This window comes from Thermobia domestica, chromosome 2 (genome assembly GCF_964235325.1).
Source record: "Thermobia domestica chromosome 2, izTheDome1.hap1.1, whole genome shotgun sequence".
Lineage (NCBI taxonomy): Eukaryota > Metazoa > Arthropoda > Insecta > Zygentoma > Lepismatidae > Thermobia > Thermobia domestica.
Genome location: NC_137455.1, coordinates 385,031,868 through 385,047,750, shown reverse-complemented (window position 1 = coordinate 385,047,750; position 15,883 = coordinate 385,031,868). Strand labels below are relative to the sequence as shown.

General features: G+C 36.2%; 1 protein-coding gene across 1 annotated transcript in view; it reads right to left on the bottom strand.

Annotated features, from left to right (window-relative positions):
• The window catches only part of SMC1 (structural maintenance of chromosomes 1), an 86,648-nt gene that overhangs the window by 67,956 nt on the left and 2,809 nt on the right, over positions 1-15,883 (bottom strand). Inside the window, exons 2-6 of the mRNA XM_081749462.1 lie at positions 15,010-15,130; positions 13,297-13,396; positions 7,724-7,872; positions 4,754-4,922; positions 844-1,056 (exon numbers count right to left, since the gene is read on the bottom strand). Coding sequence (XP_081605588.1) covers positions 844-1,056; positions 4,754-4,922; positions 7,724-7,872; positions 13,297-13,396; positions 15,010-15,130 — 752 coding nt within the window. The remainder of the gene's footprint in view (positions 1-843; positions 1,057-4,753; positions 4,923-7,723; positions 7,873-13,296; positions 13,397-15,009; positions 15,131-15,883) is intronic.

Genomic DNA, 15,883 nt, shown 5'->3' with positions numbered 1-15,883 from the left:
GCTCTAGCTGAATTCTTCAACTAGCTAATTAATCAAGGTCTTAACTGAACAAGTGAGTTTCGTTTCATACTATTAAACTACCACAGACTCCCAAATTATGGGAATTCAATACACTAACTTGAAGCAGTATATCTCTAACTACTGGTTGCAATAGATTAATAAGTTCAAAGATACAATCTGTTCCTCGGACGCTGAATCAGTATCACAGAGCCATTACTTGCTATGCATGACTGTTTTTGTTCTATCGCGATAAAGACTGAAACCGAAAATCGTTATTTTGAACCACTTCCGGTTTGAATAGATGGTTAAGATTAAATATTACACAAACAGGATTTAAGATGGTGAGTTATGTCATTATTTAGTGTCCCGTGCATTCAGTCGCATGTTCTCGTATGCTAGGGTTCTCGGATTTTCAGACTGAAAACCGGACACCTTTATGAAAAATTCCAGTACACTCATAGTTACACACTTCCTTCTTGCTGAAATATCAAAAATAATTAAATAAGTCAATATTTCTCAAAAGTAAACGACAGACAGTAGAGCATTACTATCAGTTGAGTCGATGACTAATAAAAAAGAGTTATTTTAAATATTTTAAATACCACACGAATGATATTATCTTAGTTTTGGTGAAAAACCGAAGGGAGAGCAGATGATGTAAATCCGGGACGTTCAAGAGTTCTACCATAGCTACGTTAATCAAAGGTTATGCTAACAGATAACTAACTAGGCAAATAAATCACTGAGAAGACTTATGATTTATTTTTCTCAAGAAAATACTACCAAAAAGAAGATAGGTATTGTTTCGTAAGATCAGGAAATAAAATCCATTGCAGCTCTTACCATTTCCCTAATCTCCTGTTCTACTTTGGCTAATTCCCGTCCGAACTTTCCATGTTCCTTCTTCTTTTCCTTTAAAGCCTCTTCCGCTTTCTCCTTTCGTTTCTCCACTTTCTCCAGCTCATGTTGCTTCTTCTTCAATTCCTGTTCGTAGCGCTCGATGTCCTTCTCATTGTGATATAGACGGAACAGCTGAAGCTCTACCTGCTTCTCAGCCTAAATTACAAAAGCAGAAACATATTCATTAATTACATTTTATTTATTCCACTAATTAAAAGAGACACTAAATTATTGCATGTTCCCTTTTATTTCTGTCCCTTGTTGAAAAAAAACACTGTGCTTCAAAGCGGTTAAATTATAATTATGGACATGTAGAGTGTATGTTACTTTATTTTTCCGATCAACTTACAGCATTAATACTAACTGAATATACGGGCCAATTCAAAGCGAATAGTATTAAAAGAGAAGTTACCTGTAACTGCTGTTATGAACTTACTGTGGAGATACTGGTGTGACCTTAAAGGTAAATTCTCCAACTTTCAGTCATTTTCAATAGTATTCATTAAGGGTGCTGATATGCTAAATGATAGCATCAATGATATGGAAGGCTTAATGCGTTCGAATTCGCTAGAATTTAATTGATAACCGTTGTTCCGAAACATTTGAAGAAAAAAATTGACAAATACCGCCAGCATATCTTAAGGTGGATGAAACGTTTGAGACCGGACTCTCCTCCATGCCGAGTTCACCATTATAGATATTTACTAACTTGGCATCCTGCACTAGTGGTTGCTGCCCCAATTGGAAAAGGAAGTGTCCAACTTAATTAAACAATAAGGCGCCTCACTTCATCGGAACAGGCTAATTCTTATCTCAACCAGCATCTTGCATAACGTAGATTGGCCGTAAGATGTGCCACGGATGGTCTGGTCTCCAAGGTCCGCTGACTCACCTCCTAGCAGGGTGGAAAAAAATCATGATTTTTTTTAAAAAAATCATTTTTGTTGATTTTTTTTATTTAAATCGATTTTTTTGATTTAAATCAAATCTTTCTCCTCGTATAATACAAGTCGCAAACTGATTAAAAAGCATTAGGAATCAGTATTAAATGCTAATTATGCCATTTAAGTGAAAGTATTGGGGTTGAATTTTGAATTATCCCCAATCTTTAACCTATATCTATCCCAAACAATGTTTCTTAATACTTTTAAATTATGGCTCTTTTAAAAAGTTAAATTATAGACTTTCAGTCAAGCAGCTACAGCATCATCCCTATTTATCCTAGGATCATGGTACATACATCACTCTCTTTAGAATAGAACAGCTTTTGAAACGGTAACATTCACTTTTCCCTATCATGTCCCTGAAGCGGGAAATTTTGAGACTAATTTTCTTTAACTTTTTTTTTTTTAAATTTTGATCCCCTCTGGATTGCCCTGTGTTAACGCACAGATCTCAAAATCAACTGGGAAATACTAATTGTGTACTAAATGTGTGTACAAAATTTCAAGATTCTATCTTGATTAGTAAGGGTGAGGAAACTATTTAACAATGAGTTAAGAACATTCCCAGAATGCTCCAGATGACCCGGATGTAATATAAAAATTTCCTCACACATCCCTATTTATCCTAGGATCATGATTTGTACATTATTCTCTTCAGAATAAAACAAATTTTCAAACGGTGCCCTTCAAATGTCTCCATCATGTATCGGGGGGGGGGGGGGTGTTATTCACGAAAAAAGGGATTTTCTGTTAAAAATATTCTTTTTTTTTTAAATTTTTACCTCTGTGGACACCTCCTCCTGTTTTAAGGCAGAGATCTGAAACAAATCTGAAAAATGCTGAGGAGTACACTGAGTAAATGTGCAAAATTTCAATCTTGTAGGTGCAAAAGTAAGCCCGCGAAAAATAATATTCCCCAAATACCCCAGATTCCCATATTAAACAGGATCTCAGATAACAGTTTCCTGAGACATCCCTATTTATGCTAGGAGCATAGTACGTACATGATTTTCTTCAGAATAGAACAGCATTTGAAACGGTACCATTCATATGTCTCCATCTGAGGCGGGAAAATCACGAAAAATGCTAATTTTTGTTAAAAATATCCTTTTTTTAAAAAAGCATTTTTGCCCCTCAGGACCCCGCTGTTACCACGCAGAGATCTGAAAATTATTAAGGGGTGCACTGAACGAGTGTGCAAAATTTCAGTCTTCTGAATGCAAAATGTAACCCGCCAAAAAATTATAATACACATAACAAAAATATCTTTAAATTTATGACGTCATCACACACTATGCCTCAACGCAGAAAGGCGTTAAAGCATATGTAGTATGTTTTAAAATGCCTCCAGTCGTGTACTAAAAGAAAACGAAGTAAAAAGCCTTATTGGTACTTTTTTAATCGAATAATGAAGATTTTACCCTATCACCTAAAAATAGGTGATATAATTTAAAAGGTTAAGCATTAAGGAAAAAGTACAGCAACGTTTATCAAAATGACACTTTTTTTTTTTCACAAAAGTTACTGATATTTGGCAGGGGCCTGTTTTTAAAAACTCAGAACTAGCTTGCGGCATGAAATACATAAATTTCACCTAAGTTATTAAAAAAAATTTGGAGAAGGGATAGGACCCCTCTAAATACGCCCTATTATCTGGGAGCAAACAAACAGACACGCACAAAAAGGAATTTTCGTCTTAAATGTCGATGGCGATTTCCCCGTTGGAATAGTTAACGATTTTATAACCCAAACCCAATGTTACGAAAAGAAGAAAGCAGGATTGCTCCGTTACCTGTTCAAAACGGGATTTTCCCTAATCATCCTTTGCATGATGCTTGTTTTCATACTATACTGTACATTTGAGTCTCATTGTATTATGATTATTAACTTCCATAATCGAAATAACAGAAGAAACGGGATTTTACTTATTTTCGCTTTAAATTAATTTATTTCGGAATTCGATTTAAATCAACGATTTTTATTAAAAAAATCAAGTGATTTAAATCTTGATTTAAATCGTGATTTAAATCAGACTGATTTAAATCAATCCACCCTGCCTCCTAGTGATTTGTTTCCCTATCGGGAGCATGTAAAGGACAAAGTGTTCGAACTTTGATTTTCATAGGACTTACGACAGTTACAGCAGTGAATACGTGACGCAATCCAATCCACTGATAATACTATGGTATTTACCACGTCACAACAGGGTTCACGACGAATATCTGTGAATGGACGTAGATGGCTGCGGAGGAAAAAGAAACTTGAACTTTCATTACATTGGTATTTCCCCATGAATTAGAAGTCACAGGTAACTTTTCTTTCTTATACCATTTATTTTAATTACCCTGTACATAAACATAAATAAATTGAGAAAAAGAGTGCCTTTCCTTTTTGTTGTTGCCAAAACGGTTTTGGTAAACGCCTCCATCTTCGTACAAATATTACTTTCATCCATAATTTACTTCATTTTAGTAGCACTTTTTTATGTCACTTACTCTCCTTCTGGATATGAGAAACTATTCCCTTATATTCGAGCTGAGCATAATTATCACTACAAGTAAAAGATCGATCCATTAAGGTAAGCACTCTTTCACTTAATTTAACAGTATGCTTCAGTTGAGGACTTTCACTCAGAAAGAAGTTGATTTTTATGTTCTAAAATTATAATGTAAGCTAACGGAGATTGGGATTCAACGGAAATCTCATCCCGAGATAAACATATGCTAATTATGAGTATAGCCTTGTACATTTTTGGTCACAGTCACTAAATATCGGTATTAAGCGGTACCAGAAACCCATTTGCATTGGCATACCTAGAATATTTTGTTAGGGTGAAGGAGAATGGCCCCTTTCTGTTTCAGCCTGTGGTCCCCCGCTTCTAGTTACGCGTATGTCTATTTGTCACTCACCAATTCATCTTTCAATCGTTGATATTTCTCTGCTTCTTCCTTCTCGAGTTTGGCTTCCTTTCGTTCGGCTGCGATGCCTTTCTTCTTTTGGTAGGTGAACTGTGTGTCCTCCTCGGCCTTTAACATCTCGGCTTTCAGACGATCATACTCCTCTTTCAACGCACCAGAGCTACCAAAAGAAATGAAAGTGTTTTTAATACATTTTAACTAGTTAATACAGTAAAACCTGTAAGCTAGCTCTTTTACTTGCTTGTCTACATTTGTGAAAACAGAAAGATACACCTTTACAAAAACATATGCACCTATATTCATCATTGCTATTGATAATAAGTTAGTTGGTTGGATTAGAGCTTAGCATTCCTATCAGTAACGAGACGTGGACGTACAGTTTAACATGGAATCCAAACCACATGAGTTCCGACCGAGAACTGAACCCGGGATCTCCCGCACCAAAGACACATACGCTAAGCATATAGCCAGGCCTGTATTTATATATTGTGCGCCCCTGTGCTCTAAATAATTTGCCACTCCACCCCCGAAAACGACCAATATGCAAGTTAAATTCACAGTTTTCGAGGTCGCTGAGTTTAACGATATCAGTTTTCATTATGCTTAAGTTCATTCCCATCCTTTGGGGTGGGGATGAGAGAGGATGTCTTTTTAAAAATAATTAGGTAAGCTAGTTAATTAGTAACTACTGTAATTAGAGCGAATTAAACACACTCGCGCTTGCGCGGGACTCTGCGGGTTGCTAGTTTTAAATATTACTTTATTGTGAATCCTTAAAAAGTCTAAAATTTTGCCGCCCTGTGCTCGAGCACAGAATAGCATTTACCTAAATACGGGTCTACATACAGCTACAAGTAAGTGAACTTTGTGGTGGACAAACACCGTGTGCGTGGGATTTTTCATAGTTCCCCCGTTTCCTCCCACCTTCTTCATTCCAACATTTCATTCACTTCTCATTATCACCGTCTCTTTTAGTCTAGCCGGCATAAACGTAGGACGTAAACCTTAACGATTTCATTTTCACATAGCGACAAGGGAGGTTGTATTAATACGTAGGAACGGTGAATTTAACTACATATAATAATTAGCTATTTTGGATACGAAATACCATTGCAAGGCCATATTCTTGCAATTGTACATAGGAAAATTTAATATTTTTGGTTTTCAAATACTATCTTAAACGGTCAAAAATTTTGTAGGCCAAATGGAGAAGATACTTAGGTTTTTCTCACCCTGTCCTCTATACGCACTATATAAATGAAAATTAAGGGATGAAAAAATGTGCATCTACTTTATAGGGGATGGGTATCACACAGCCGCTTCATTCATTCATCATCTAATACTACTTCATCGTACAGTCCATGTGGTCTGTTCTGAATAACCTTGCACAGATTTCAAGCGCGAAGCTATTTAACATATTGGTTAGCGCTTCGGACTCGTATAATACGGAGACTCAAGTTAGAGCCCAGTCCAGATGCACATTTTTCGTCTTTTCAACTATGGATACGATCATAGGACTTCTCAAAAGATAAATGATTGAGCAGGCTTATTGAAGGGGACTACATATGCCAATTAAAGGAGAAGGTTCCAATATAGTTGGAGATTCCGGATTCCGATGTTAACGACTGATTGCTGTTAAAGTTTTCACTTTTTTATACAATTATGCATGGTAAAGTAAAATTAAAACTACCAGTTGCAAATTTTTATTTTTACAATCCTTATGATTTCAATACTACGTATGATCCTGTATCTTCGTCACAATAGAGGTCAGTCGAGTGGATATTTACATATTACTTATTCAACATCTTCATCCAGATATTCCATTAAAACAACTTGTTAAACTGACTGCAAAAAATTTCTCAGAACATCACATCACTAACTTAGATTTAAAAGGTGAAGTCAACTCAGGCGAAGATAGTAGCATCACATGTGGTAATTATTTATTTTCTTTATTAGACTGTTTAACGATCGAAGTGCGATAAAAATTGCCATAATTACATATATTAATGAAACAAAAACTGATCAAAGAAAGAAAAAATAACACTTAGGGGTATCAATTTCGGTGTTGTAACATCGCCTTCATCAGATACATTATGAAAGATCAATCGAATAATAACAACTGAACTATAAACAGAAATTGAAATGAGGCCACGCTCATTCACCCACACCCAATCAGGTTTTCCCTTGCACGTGTGCAAATTTTTAGTTAAGTACTCGTTATAGACTTTTCCCAATTATTGGTACATCTGTTCTGAATTCTGGGCACATTCGACAAAAAATTCTCAATGTTTCTTAATTCTTTCCTTCTACCTCTTCCCGTTCTATTTTGTCCAGTACTATATTCCGTAATTCATGTTTCTCTTTCCCATGTTTCTTAACCCACCGAGTTTCTTTCCACTTCAGTATCGAATTTCTCTTTTCTTTCTCCAGACCTTCTATTGTTTTCTAAACTATTTCATGTCCTATTTCTTTGATGTGCTTACATATATTGCATTCTGGCATCGTCTTTGTGTTGCCTTATTTTTTCTCCCAATTTTTTCGTGTTTCTCCGATGTATTTCATATTACATTCTCTGCAACTAATTCTATATACTACTCCTTCCTCTTCTGCTTTTATCTAGTTTTCGTTCCTGTTTCCTTTCTCTCTAAGTCTAAAATTCTTTTACCTCTTTTTTTATGTTTTAATTGCTTCTTTCCTCAAACAATGTTTTAAGAATCTCTATTTTATCACCTAAACTCTCAATTCTGGATCATTTTGTTCTTTCTTCCTTTCTTTCCTTCTTCAATACTTCAATATTTCAAGTGGAAAAAGTGTCCTACAATAATTAAAAACACCGCTAATTCTGTTGGAGTACAATGAAAGAAAGGAAAAGAGAAAAAACTAAAATATTTTTCCTCTCGAAAGTTAACAACAAAAGCAAAAAATTTTCTCGCAACCTGACACTCTGTTACGATCACTCACCCACTGATCTCTTCAAACAAAGCTGTTCTTTCCTTTGGATTTTTCATAGCAATAGACTCCACAGCTCCTTGAAACACCAGAAAGTTCTTCGCCTTTACATTGATTCCAAGTTTCTCCAGTTCTGATAGATATACTTGACTGCTCACTGCCTGAGGAAGTATAAAAACACACACTGTTACATTGATCACAAGAACTCCATTCTATTGCTACGAAAAGTCTAAATAAGAACAGTTGAGACTATTTCTAGCATATAATAGAACTACAAACATTTGTTTGTTGAAGTTTACAGATACTGCTTTATATTAACTAAACAGTTTTGTATTATAGTTGTCAGATGCTCAATAATTTCTTAAAAATGATTAATTATACTTTAATTTTCGTTTACATGTAAAATGTTATGTATAATAGTTACATCAGCGGTTCTCAACCTTTTCGAGCCTAGCGCTTCATTGGGTGAATACGAACTGCCCTCAGGGTCCCCCGCCATTTTAATCCAATCCAGTCATGCACAAGGCTGAACTTAAAAAGGTTTACTTATAACTGAATTTTTTATGTCGGTCGGGTCGGGAAAAAATGAAGTCTTTAAGTTTTACGTCCCACGATTATGCCGGTTAGGCTAAAGGAGACGATGATGATGAGAGATGAATGAAATGGTGGAATGAAGAAAGTGGGAGGAAACGGGAGAACCCTGGGAAAACCCACGAGCACAGTGTTCGTCCATCACAAAGTTATCACGGCGCGAGCTGGGATCGAACGAGGGACCCCACGCACCAGAGGTGAACTCTCTACCACTGAGCCACCGCGCCTCTCAAATACCCATACTAACAAGGAACAAACCTGAAGGCAAATTTTATCCTTTCTTGCCGAAAAAAGTAAATAAATAAAATAAAAAGCAAGCGGGAAGTGGCAAATCTCTTATTAGAAACTTGCAGGAATACAAAGTCCATATTGTGTAATACAATAGCTTCAACAATTAGGTACTGTTCTGATAGAGCCAGTAGAAGAGTTACAATGTTTAAATGTATGCTTTAATTCGTATTATTGCCTATAGACTGTTTCTTAACGACGACAAATAAAAAAATCTCACTGACTGCTGTCAAAAAAGGAGCAGTTGAAAAGTAATACAAGGTAAACATACTTACTTTTTGTAAAATTAAGAACTAAAGACATTTAACAAATTACAGTATTTTTTTTTTCCTCGGAACGTTAGTATTCCTCTGCATTCATAAATGGTTCCCTTGAGTGGTGGACTGAGGCCAATTTAACAATGATTGGTTCGAATTTCCTTAACTAATTTGCAGATTGTTTCTCATTTTCGTGAGAATCTATTGTAAAGTGCTGAAACCGATCTTCACTAAGTAGGTAGAAGGAAAAGGTAAAAGAGATACCTTGAATTCCTGTCATAGGAAAAGATAGTATTTCTTTATTTTTACCCACAAATATTCATAACCATTATGTTCAAGTAGTGATTGGGCTTCACAGTTGTGTTTCAATCAGTCTGCAATCTTGGTAGAACTTCTGCGGTATTCACTGAAAATGGATTGAACATCCAATTTGGTACAAGGTCTTGAAATCTAGTTTCCATGTCTTCCTTGAAATTCTCCCTTGTTTTCAACTGACTGAAAACTAACAAATTGATAGAACTCTCGAGGAGTTAGGCTACTTGTAAGAAGGTCCAATTTAGTAATGAATAAAGAGATGGTTCTCACAGCCTCAGTGAACATCATTCTATCTCCTTGTAGCTTTGTGTTGACTTCATTTAGTTTCTTCATCATAACAGTAAGAAAAGCCACATCAAGACGTTCAAGTTTAAGAGTGTCATCCTGACTCGAATAAGTATTGGAAGAAACTCAACTACTGGGTCAAAAAGTCCATAAACACTTTTCTTTTGTCATCACCTCACCTCCGTTTGCAGAAAACTTTCCAATTCTTCGTAATTTTCTTGACAGAATTTACGAAAAAAAGACGGTCGTTCAGAGAGTGAAACTGGAATTTGTTAACAGCACTTATAACGTAAGTCAAAAACTCGTGAAACCTGTCACTCATCTATTCAGCAACAAATTGCTGTCGCTGAATGACACAATGGATAGTCATACTACAAGGCACATCTTTTTTTAAATACCCTATAAACTCGAGATATCGCTGAACCATGGATGCGGCTCCAACTTTTCGGTGAATACCAGTTCCTCCATAATTTCATCATTTTGGTCACTGAAACGGACGAAAGCTAGCAGCAATGTTTCGTTTTTTCAAACCGTTCACTCGTAAATAATGCATTACAAATTCTGTAATTTTCAACATGTTGATGCGAATTTCTTCAACATCAGTAGTCATTTCATCAATTCTACTTCAAACATTAACGTTACTCAACGGCATGGATTGCATAGAGGTATTTCAGCCGGGGCCGCGGTGGCTCAGTGGTAGAGTGTTTACTTCTGGAGCTTGAGGTTTATGGTTCGATCCTAACTCGCGCTAAGGGGGCTTTGTGGTGGACAAACACCGTGTGAGTCCCGTTTCCTCCCATTTTCTTCATTCCACCATTTCATTCATCATCGTCGTCGTCTCTTTTAGCCTCGCCGGAATAAACGTGGGACGTAAAACTTTTCATTTTATTTCATTGGGCCAGGCCCTAACATAGTATTAACTACTTCTTTAACTGCGGGTAACATCAGGTTTCTCCGATAGTGTACGGTTGTTCACATTTTGCTATTAATAATAACACTCTTAAAAGAAGACAGGAAGTCCTTATTCGGCGTTCTGTGAAGATTTTACGAACAGCTTCCCCATTGTGTTTCGTCTCTCACATCTTGATTTTTGAGTTTGGAAGAACGAAATAGGTTTATCGACTTGTCTGGGTGGATTTTCAGCAGGTGATCTTTCTGTCGCGAAGACTTCACAGCTTCATTCAAAATGTCTTTTCACAAAGGCAGAAAGGAAGCTGTGGATCTGAAGAAGATGCAATGAATCCAAATATCAAGTACTCAGTCGAATATTGACGGCACTACTTCTTTTTAGACATGTTGACGAGCGTTCTTCAAAATGTACGGTGCCCACTGACTGTACAAGCTGCACACTTAAACTACTCGATTGGGAACCAACTATACATTAATTACAAAAATTATATGGAGTACAACGGAAAAGCAAGAGCGATTTCAGATTCAGCAATACTGTTGTCTTGTTGATTTTACTGCACACCGCTCTCAATCTACAACTTTCCGATTGCTAGGAAGGAAACGTCTTTCCCTCTCCTTTTCTTCGTGTAAGTACAGAGGCATATTGTTTATACACTATCATAACAATGTAGCAACAGCACTACTAATTGCTTATTATTGAAAAGTGCTTACTTAACCGACTTCTTCCTGTTCTTCAAATTTTTAGCTGCAGATTGTAAATAATAATAATGCTATTATATATATATATATATAAGTCTAAATTTTTGATAATTTGTAAAATGCATAATGGATTTCACCTAATAATAAGAAAAGTCTAACTGGTCATGAAATCTTGAAGGCCCTCTAAGTAATATATCGCCTCTTTTTGTTCCACCGCCCTCTTTGGAAATGAGCACGCCCTCAGGGGCGTTAACCACCACGTTGAGAACCACTGACTTGCATGAAGAAAAAACAGAATTAATGCCTAAATGAGACTTACACATTGTTAGTGTCTGCCGAAGAAGCATTGGATCACAAGTACTCCCTTCAAGAATTATCTGTACAAGAATTTTCCTACATTATCAATTTATCAAGAGATTCTATTTTGATTTTAGAACCCTTATATGTACAGTCCGCAGCAAAAAACCTGCAACATGAGCATCTAAATTTATTGTGAAACGACTAAGTCTTATGCTCCAAAATAAGTTTGTAGGAGAGGACGCCGAGGTTTCTCCTGCCATGATTCATGACACTTAGACGTTATGTTGTTTCCCTGTGCTGTTAGGCGTAGTTTCAGAATAAAATTACATGCTCATGTTGCAGGTTTTTTTGCTGCGGACTGTACAATACAAATTACTTCCATAAAAAGATTCGATCTTCATGTATGTGATCTATCTTCAGTGGCGAAGGGTGGTAAGAGGCCCTGAGGCCCGGCCTACCCATTTACTTTCAGAAATTATAATTCATAAATTTTCCTTGCACAGAATGCATGATATTTCCTAAGTTGAAAAAAAAAATGTTCGATAAAGAAATCGTGGTTGGCACCACTGCTAGGAGGCTCACCGAGCAGTGTCTCAGGAGGCAGAAGAACTATCGCCAAGCTACTTAGAAAATCCCGCGAGAGAACGTGTTGGAAATGACGTTTTCTTCACCACCGTATAACCTGCGAGAGACCGGCCTCAGCGCTTATCGAATTTCGTTTCTACCTACTAGTTGCTCTCGAGATCTTCGATTTCGATTCGATATATCAAACAAATAAAGAGCAAGATAACGTGGGCTCCATTCCGTTCCAACTTTGCTTAATTTTGCGGACTCCAACGCAACGCAAAAACTGGAAAGAGAAATTCTAAAGGCGCTACGCCTATTATCGCAAACTAATGCCCCTTTATTCCGTTGCGTTGGCGCAAACCTGTACGAAATCAGACTCGTTGAGTTCATTAGAAAGAGAGTGTGTTTTTGAGATATTATGAGTGTTTTTTTTTTCCTTACATCTGCAAAAGTGAATGAGAGAAAATGTCAGTAAGTGGAGAATATGAATATACGTAATATCATTGCTATTAAAGAACCTTCTATGTCAGTGGTCTTTGAAATAAAGAGCAGCGTATGGAAATATTTAAGTCTGATTCTGTTTTTAAAGGGGAATTAAGTGACACACAAAATATCTTGATTGAATGCGTGTCATGTGTTTTGAACAATATAATTAAAGACAAAATTTTACAAGCAGTTTTTGTTTCAGCATGTGTTTTTTGTGAAGCGCAGATAATGCGATAATCCATCTTCCCCACCCGATTATGCCAATTAAAGCAATTAAATGGCATTATGGCGAATTAAGATCAGCTATGAGTCACATACGTCAATTTCATTATGAAATTTGAGATCCGGATCGAATAAGTGCTGTCGATGAACTACAATTGCATTAAATTTATGTGAATTCGTCTTCTTGTATTTCTGTAGTAAAATATTTATGTCTAATCTGTATCATTTTACTATTATTATTAGTAGTAGTAGAACATTGGGCCTACCCTCTTGAAACTATCACCCTTCGCCACTGCCTATCTTCATGTATGTGACCTAACTACGTGCAAAAAGCCACAGAAAAATGGGCTAAAACTTTTCAAGAGAACTCTGACACACATAATTAACAAGGTAAGTATTACTTTTATCTCCTACGAAACTTAGTAATAAAAATAATGTTTTACTGAATTTCGACCTGGGTACATATACTTATTTGGGAATCCTGTATTTTAAATAAACTAATACGTACATAATAATAACCATATTAAAAACGCGTATATTACATTATAATAGCTTTTTTCCGTCGAAATACAATTATTTTGTGAGTTGGTAACTTTTCAGACTAATCAACACAACATAGACAGATTTCACTGTATGTACGCTAAATAAAGATTACAAGTAACTTACATCTCCATTGATCCTGTTATCAGAAGACGACCCATGTACAGACCTCGTAAATGTCTTCTCGGAGCCATCCTCCATCTCAAATACAGCAGTTACTGACGCACTGGAATAGAACAACATATGAATAGTACAGTAATGACAGAAAGGATGAAACAAATACCATTAATACGTACTACAAGACAGGGCGTGAGGAGTATAAAACCTATAGCCAAGGGTGAACTGATAAACAGTGCGCTGCTGTATGTCCTCCACCACTGTCAACATTAGTTTGTCAAACGTATTTATATTACATATGGACATAAATAAGCTTGTTTCGCCTTGGTATTATGCAACAACAGGGTTAAACTGGAAGGGGTCACATAAGCTTCTAGTGGAATCCAAATAGCTTTTCGGCTTACATTCGAGAGAAACTGTCCTCCACTTGGACTCGAAACCTGGGCTAATTGGTCACAAATGCGATGAGTATGCCGACTCACTCATGAAGGACTCCGGATAAAAATACGTTGTACTGATCTTTACATGTTAATATAATTGTCAAGAGTCATTTCAGAAGGACAAAAAGATAAACAGTTGCACAAATGAAACCATTATATAGAATTATGTATAAATCGGGAGACTTCCGCCTTAGCCATCGGAAAAATCCTTTTATTACTTTAAATTAAAAGCAATAATGGGAAAATCCCGTTACTGCTTGGAATGTAAAATTTTAAGGTCAACGTATCATAATCAATACGCTAAAACTGAGGTGTTAAATTACAAATTTAGCATGTAGATATCATTCAATAAAATTAAAAGTGAAAGTCCAATCCGAGTTAATGTTGGAAGCTACGTCGTAGGCAGTCGATAAATTCTGCCAATTTCTATCAATATATTTAAGCAACCTTGGCTTCTTTATAAAACAGGCATTCAGGCAAGCACAAATATACAATTTGGTTTGTTTCGTATGTTTAGGTTTCACATCCTTACGTAATACCGAGGTAATCAAGGAGAAGACTTTTGCTTAAAGTCACATCTGAACCACTACTTGGTTTATACTTCAAAGGGTTGTGGCTCGACTGAGAATTGAACATGGGACGCCTTGATTAAAAGGTGAAAAAGAGATAAAACTAATGCAGATGGTTTGATATGTCGAAACGTCACCATGAAGTTCACACGATTTAAAGCAATTTTTTTTTAGTCTTTGGTTTAAACCATTTTTTTTAAGCTGGTTTAAACTAGCCAACCCTGGTACTGATGAAATTTTTTTTTACCTAGGTCATAGAGAAAAGATGGGAGACGTAAAAAATATAATATTTTATAGTTGCTGTTGTATTAATACTGTTAAAAATAATGTATAGGGAATTGTTTCCTTACATATTGATACCCGCTGCCCAAAATATTGGAATACTAAGTTTGCAAGATGAGTATCTTTCTGTTGAAGAGTACCAATGATAGAAACAGAGGAGAATGCGTTATAATTTGATAATAAATATATTCTAATGTAGTATATTACAGTTTCCTAATAATAAACACACACGCTGATAGATGTCGCTATCTGCACTATTCAGTATAAAACTGTGCAAGCAATGCTCCGATTTAACGTGTAATTTTAAAACAGATCACCTCATTTCTTAGAATTTCACGTCCACCCTAAACAATGATGAGATCAGAAAATTTGTTAATATGGCTAATCTACACGATCAATATTTACGTAAACTATCGTGCATTCCAACTTACCTGCGAGACACTGGTTGTCCAATAGAAGCTCCGTGAACAAGATCACTCAATCGCTTTACACGAAGCATGGAGGTCTTTTCACCCATAACAAAACTGATAGCGTCCATAAAATTAGATTTTCCTGTAAATGAAAAGAAACAAGTGCTACAATAAATTATGCTTCTTTTACATTTGGGTAAATTTATTTGTTATTCTTATAATCGAATTTAAACCGTCAAAACATGAAATGTCTCATACTATAAAAATATAGATTTTATTTATCATATTTAAGGTACAGCAGCATCAAATTGATTTTATAGCCAGAAAATAGAACTCGAAACGATGTCCTCAAAAAGCCATGGGAGAGTACGTCACGTCTCCTTCCGCGATGAAGCTGCAATGTAATCATACACTGGAAACTTAATCCGTTCCACAGAACACTGTTCAATTTTCAAGACAATTTTTCCTCTTTAAAATAATAGAAACTGGACTGATCTATTTCTGGGTTCCAGGAACTGAAATTTTCAAAATGGGTTATTACTTAGTTTTACCCCCAAATCCCTTGATAGTGACTCTGGCTCACTTCAATGATCGTGTTTCATTATATGTAACTGTGATGTCATTGATGATTTGTTCTAGTATTGGATAACGTGTGGCATGTGGTTGATTAACGCCTTCTGGTGTTCAAGATTTGAAGTCATTTGACTCCTCTGCAGATTTACTTTAGAAGTCTTTAGTGTATGTACACGATAAGAACTGTTATGCAAAAGATACCAACCAACTTGTGCTAGGTGGCCACTAGAGGGTACCAATGCTATATACCCGAGTCAGAGCAGGAGTGTAGAAGGGGAGGGGGCGTGCGTTAACGAAGGGTGCGTCCGTAGGGAGCAGAAGC